We start from the raw sequence: 5,633 nt of genomic DNA, 5'->3' as shown, positions 1-5,633 counted from the left end.
CCACGTCGCCGGTTTTACTCATTCAAAACTAAGCACCTTAAATTTCTGTATTGAAAGACACTGCAACGCGTTTTTTGTCAGTTTACAGTGAAAGTTATACAGTAGTTTGGGGGAAGATGGGACACTTTTAACTCGATTTTTTTGACCCATTTAGTAGTAAACAAAGAACATTCAAATAATTACGAAACTATATCCTCACGACTTCGATAGACCGTTGTTAATTGTTTAAAACACGATCAGGATATTTTGATATTATGTGCTAAAGGTGTCCCATCCTCCCCCACCCTACTATACCAATAAATACAGCCTTCGTAAGTTTCACAATAATAACTGCACAAAATCACCGAAAAATTCCAAACTTTGTTTTACAGCGCATATTTAGGCAAAGCAGAATAAATACAGCGAATGGTTAACATTATTAAATATAAAACCTAAATATTGAAAATTTTGAAACGCAATTTACATTTTCAAATAATGTTTTAGTGTTTGGTGTATTCTGTAATATATAATAGGGTGGGGGAAGATGGGACACCTTTAGAACGATATTCAAATATCTTGATCGTGTTTCAAACAATTAACAACGGTCTATGGGAGTCGTGAGGATACGATTTTATAATTCTTTGAATGTTTTTTTGTTAACTACCAAATGGGACGGAAAAGGCGTCCCATCTTCCCCGCCCTACTATATCACTATAAAATTTAAAAAAAAAACGTTTTGGTCCGTAACACATAAAAAACACGATCAAAATTCTTGTTATAATTATAATAACACTGGCCAAAGCAAAAGTTTTTGTACTTTTTTTAATAAAATTTGCAGAAAATAATCTATAAAGTTTTACTTTGGACATTTTTTAGCTGCATAAAGTAATAAATATTCTAGCATCAAAAACGGCAAGAGAAGAAAAATTATCTTAAAATGGCACAGAAAAATATTCTTATATATAGTAGGGTGGGGAAGATGGAACACCTAGAGTATATAATATCCAATTATCTTGATCGTGTTTTAAACAATTAACAACGGTCTATGAGAGTCGTGAGGATACGGTTTTATAATTCTTTGAATTTTCATTTTTAACTAGCAAATAGTGCGAAAAATAGAAAGAAAAGGTGTCCCATCTTCCCCCACCCTAGTATATATATATTACATGCGTAGCATTTTTTAAAGGCACACAAGTAAACTGCTTAAAAAAATGCAAATTGTCACCTGCTAAGTTATCATAAACGCCAAGAGTAAATAAAATTATCTTAAAACGGAACAGAAAAATATTCTTATTTTGCATTTTTGGAAGGCACATAAGTAAACTGCTTAAAAATATGTAAATTGTCACCTGCTAAGTTATCAAAAACGTCAAAAGTAATAAAATTATCTTAAAATGGAATAGAAAAATATTCTTAATTTGCATTTTTGGAAGGCACCTAGGAAAACTGCTTAAAAAAATGAAAAATGTCTACTGCTTATATCATGTAATGTTATGCACTTCTTTATTGCATTGCGGTAAAAAAAAACACTGGAAAATATAATTTAAAATTTCTATTCAATATTGGAATGAAATTTTTTAAATGAGATAAAAATTTTGCCTAAATAAGTACCCAAAATAAATATAGTAGGGTGGGGGAAGATGGGACACTTTAGCACGTAATATCCAAATATTCTGATCATGTTTTAAACAATTAACAACCGTCTATTGGAGTGAGGATACTGTTTTAAAATTCTTTCAATGTTTTTTATTTACTACCAAATGGGAAGAAAAAATACCGCCAAAAAATGTTTATATATTTTATATAATGGGGAATATAAAACACTTTTTCATTCTATTTTTTCGTCTATTTTGTAGTAAACAAAGAACATTCAAAAAAGTATAAAATCATATCCTCACGACTCCCATAGACTATTGGTAATTGTTTAAAACAAGATCAGGATATTTGAATATTATGTGCTAAAGGTGTTCCATCTTATTACGCAGTACTATATATACATGGAAAGTTTTTAAGAATTATTTTTTTACCCCACGATTAAAATAAACAAACTAAAACTGTCTACTATTTTTCACCCAAAAAATATTTTTTATGGAAAAACATAAAAGTACCAAATCTTGAATATTTTTTTAATAAATAGGAAAAAACAGAAATTTTATTAAAATGTTACAATGTCTGGTTTGTGGTCTGATATTGTACGTTTCGAAGGGTAGAACACAAACAAACTCAATTGGAATGAACAGAACAAGATGCCAAGAGTGTTTGGAATCTAAAAAAGAACAGGGGTGTCTTAAAAAAACTGAAAAAAAAAGTTTAAAAAAAAAAAAAAAAAAAAAAAAAAAAACTGAAGAAAGTTTTTTTTAATTAAAAAAAAACTGAAAAAGTGGGTTTTGCATGAACCTGGTAACTATAAATAAGTCACTCAAGTTCCCACCCACGAGGATATAAATGACCAAACCAACCAAAAGTCATGTCTGCTTATCCACACACTGCAATAGCTTCAGAAACTCGACTGTGGGCATGGGAGTGGCAACCATGGATAAGTCATTCAATTTTTCATCCAAAATATAAAAATAACGAAAAAATAAAACAACTTACCATAATAAAATTATCTTGGTGCAGATATCCATAGAAAAACCATTCTACCGAAACCAAAAAATAAACAACAGACAACAATAGCGACAAATTTTCTGTTGATTTTTTACGAATAACAACTGCCTGAAAATAAGGAAAAAACTTATTGTGTTAAAATATACTTAAAAATACAAACTTAAAAATACATAGTACTATCTTAAAAATATACACTAAAAAATACATGTTATTACACTAAAAATATACATTAAAAAACACTTAAAAATACATGGTAAAATTTTTAAAAAAAGGACCAAAAACATTTAATGATATATAGTAATATAATATATATATCTTAAAAATACACACTTAAACATACATAGTAATATAGTAGGGTGGGGAAGACGGGACACCTTGGATATTAGGTGATTTAGGTGTCCCATCTTCCCCCCACCAAACTGTATATATATAAAAATACACAATATTAAAAACACATTTAAACACTTACAGCAGAACTCAAAGGGGCAGCATAGTTAATGATATTAAAAGCAGCACATATAAACCCATGATGTTTTAGGGCCAAATCCTGGTTTACGAAATACTTCGTGTAGATCAGAACGGCAAACATAAAAGCCAGAAGGCTAAAAATCGTCATTTGTAACTTTTTTTGCTGAAAAATTAAAGAGTGGGGGTGTTTTTATTGTATACCTCATGCTCACTGTCAGGTTTTAGCACAAGTTTTAAATATTTTGTACACTGGTTACACATGGTGTATTCATACACTTCATGCTCAGTGTCGAGTTATAACATGGGTGTCTTCTTATACACCAGACACACATGGTGTATTCATACACTTCATGCTCAATGTTGAGTTATAACATGAATGTCTTCTTATACACCAGACACACATGGTGTATTCACACACCTCATGCTCACTGTTGAGTTATAACATGAATGTCTTCTTATACACCAGACACACATGGTGTATTCATACACCTCATGCTCACTAAGAGTTTTAAAAAGCATTCGTTATAACATGGGTGAAAACAAAGGTCGTTTTCTGGACATGCGAGGATAAAGTAAGTTACATTCATTTATTCACAAAGTTACATACGCAACTCGTAAGCGGGCACGAGGTGTATGAAACAGAACACCCGTGTTATAACGACTATCCTTTTTTGACCACTCGAGGATGAAGTAAGTTATTCAACAAATGGGGTAACTAACATACCTCATGCTCACTGCCCAGTCATACAAGATTTACCTTTTGTTTTGTGTTAAGATAAAACACAGCAGTGTAAAAACCCTCTATAACCACGCCGATAAAATTGACTAAAATCATAATTGAGTCTTCTGATAGGAGACCATACTTTGTCCATAGTGTAGAACTGTTTAAATAAGATTTTTATGTAAAATTATATATATATAGTAGGGTGGGGGAAGACGGGACACCTTTTTATTTTATTTTCTCATCTCATTTGGTGCCTGGTGGTAAAAGTAAGGTGGGGGAAGATGGAACACCTTTAGAACATAATATCCTAATTTCTTAATGATATTTTAAACAGTTAACAACGGTCTATGGGAGTTGTGAGGATACGGTTTTGTAATTATTTGAATGTCCTTTGTTTGCTACCAAATGGGCGAGACAATAGACAATAAAGTTTCCCATCTCCCCCCACCCTACTATAAATAAAAATTCATATTTTCATGCTTAATGTTAAGTTATAACATGGACATGAGTGACTTCTTATACACCAGACACACATGGTGTATTCATACACCTAATGCTCACTGTTGAGTTATAACATGGGTGTCTTCTTATACACCAGACACACATGGTGTATTCATACTCCTCATGTTCACTGTTGAGTTATAACATGGGTGTCTTCTTATACACCAGACACACATGGTGTATTCATACACCTCATGCTCACTGTTGAGTTATAACATGGGTGTCTTCTTATACACCAGACACCTCATGCTCACTGCCGAGTTATAACATTGGTGTCTTCTTATACACAAGACACACATGATGTATAACTGAAAAAAGCATAAAAAGCAATTAAAATATGTACCCACCTTACAAAACAAACAATAAAAGGTAGAACAGAAAAACCCTGCGAACTTCCTCTGGTGTAAATTTTGCTGATAATCTGGCTAAAAATAAAACAAATTGTTCAAACTATTTTGGGAATATAAAGAATTAAAAATATTTTGGACAAACGACAGGATATAGCGTCAAAACAACAAAAAGTCAAAAACAGTTCAATGTTCAAGATACTTTCTTGAAATTTACTTAAAATGAACGAATGAATGTAACTTACTTTATCTTCGCGTGGCTGGAAACGACAGTCGTTATAACACGGGTGTTCTGTTTCATACACCTCGTGCCAGCTTAAGAGTTACAATGTATGTTATTTTGAGGGTGATTAATTTTTTATTTTTTTATGTGTTAAACAACCCTTTAGTGACCACTGGGTTGGAGCAATTGCCGTTAAGTGTCTTACCCAAGGACACATACGCCCACAATGGTAGCAACGAGCATTAAAATTTAAAGAACTGGGTTACTTACATCCCACTTAAAAACAAAAGTACATTTGTAACAGTTGCAACGAACGAAACAATTTCAACTACCCCCCAATCCATCTAAAAAACCCTAATTTAACCCCTAATAACACCTTAAAGAAATAGGTTATAGGTAATCCTTTAGCTGGTGGCCACCTGAAAAAAAAAGTAATATACCTCTATTGTGACGTAACAGACCGCGATTGTGACGTAATAAATCGTTAACCTTACGCAAATCAGACGAATTACGGTGACACAGCATGTTTTTGCGCATTTTTAAAGTTAATTTTCGACACGAACGCCCGACTTTTTTGAAAAAAAAATTAGACAGCAGGTATCAGTGAGGGCTATAGAACATTTTGAAACCAAAATTTCAGGTGGCCACCAGCTAAAGGATTACCTAGGTTATGTATAGTGTTAATAAAAGTGTATAATTTTCAATCTGATTTAAATACACTATACATATGTGATGATACCATGCCACTAAAATAAGCGGTGCTAGTGAAGATCTTCCCCCCTAC

General features: G+C 32.2%; 2 protein-coding genes across 2 annotated transcripts in view; one reads left to right on the top strand and one right to left on the bottom strand.

Annotated features, from left to right (window-relative positions):
• Positions 1–5,633, top strand: part of LOC100183543 (UDP-glucose 4-epimerase) — a 15,918-nt gene that overhangs the window by 2,471 nt on the left and 7,814 nt on the right. The gene's annotated exons all lie outside the window — the stretch shown is intronic.
• Positions 2,088–5,247, bottom strand: LOC101243376 (sugar transporter SWEET1-like). The gene is made up of 6 exons (XM_004227446.4): positions 5,120–5,247; positions 4,627–4,704; positions 3,812–3,935; positions 3,056–3,217; positions 2,575–2,694; positions 2,088–2,245 (listed from the first exon to the last, which is right to left on the bottom strand). The coding sequence occupies exons 1-6, from the start codon at positions 5,191–5,193 to the stop codon at positions 2,135–2,137; spliced, it is 669 nt and encodes a 222-aa protein (XP_004227494.1). The 5' UTR covers positions 5,194–5,247; the 3' UTR covers positions 2,088–2,134.

Source organism: Ciona intestinalis, unplaced genomic scaffold, assembly GCF_000224145.3.
Source record: "Ciona intestinalis unplaced genomic scaffold, KH HT001061.1, whole genome shotgun sequence".
NCBI classification, from domain to species: Eukaryota; Metazoa; Chordata; class Ascidiacea; order Phlebobranchia; family Cionidae; genus Ciona; species Ciona intestinalis.
This window is presented reverse-complemented; position numbering and strand designations above follow the sequence as displayed.

Excerpts from the sequence above, each read along its gene's own strand:
- LOC101243376 (XM_004227446.4), bottom strand. The coding sequence starts at position 5,193 with ATGGATTGGGGGGTAGTTGAAATTGTTTCGTTCGTTGCAACTGTTACA. Across the intron at positions 4,705-5,119 it reads CTTTTGTTTTTAAGTGGGAT|CCAGATTATCAGCAAAATTT; the intron begins GTAAGTAACCCA and ends TTTTATTTTTAG. Across the intron at positions 3,936-4,626 it reads TTTATTGTTTGTTTTGTAAG|TTCTACACTATGGACAAAGT; the intron begins GTGGGTACATAT and ends TTATTTAAACAG.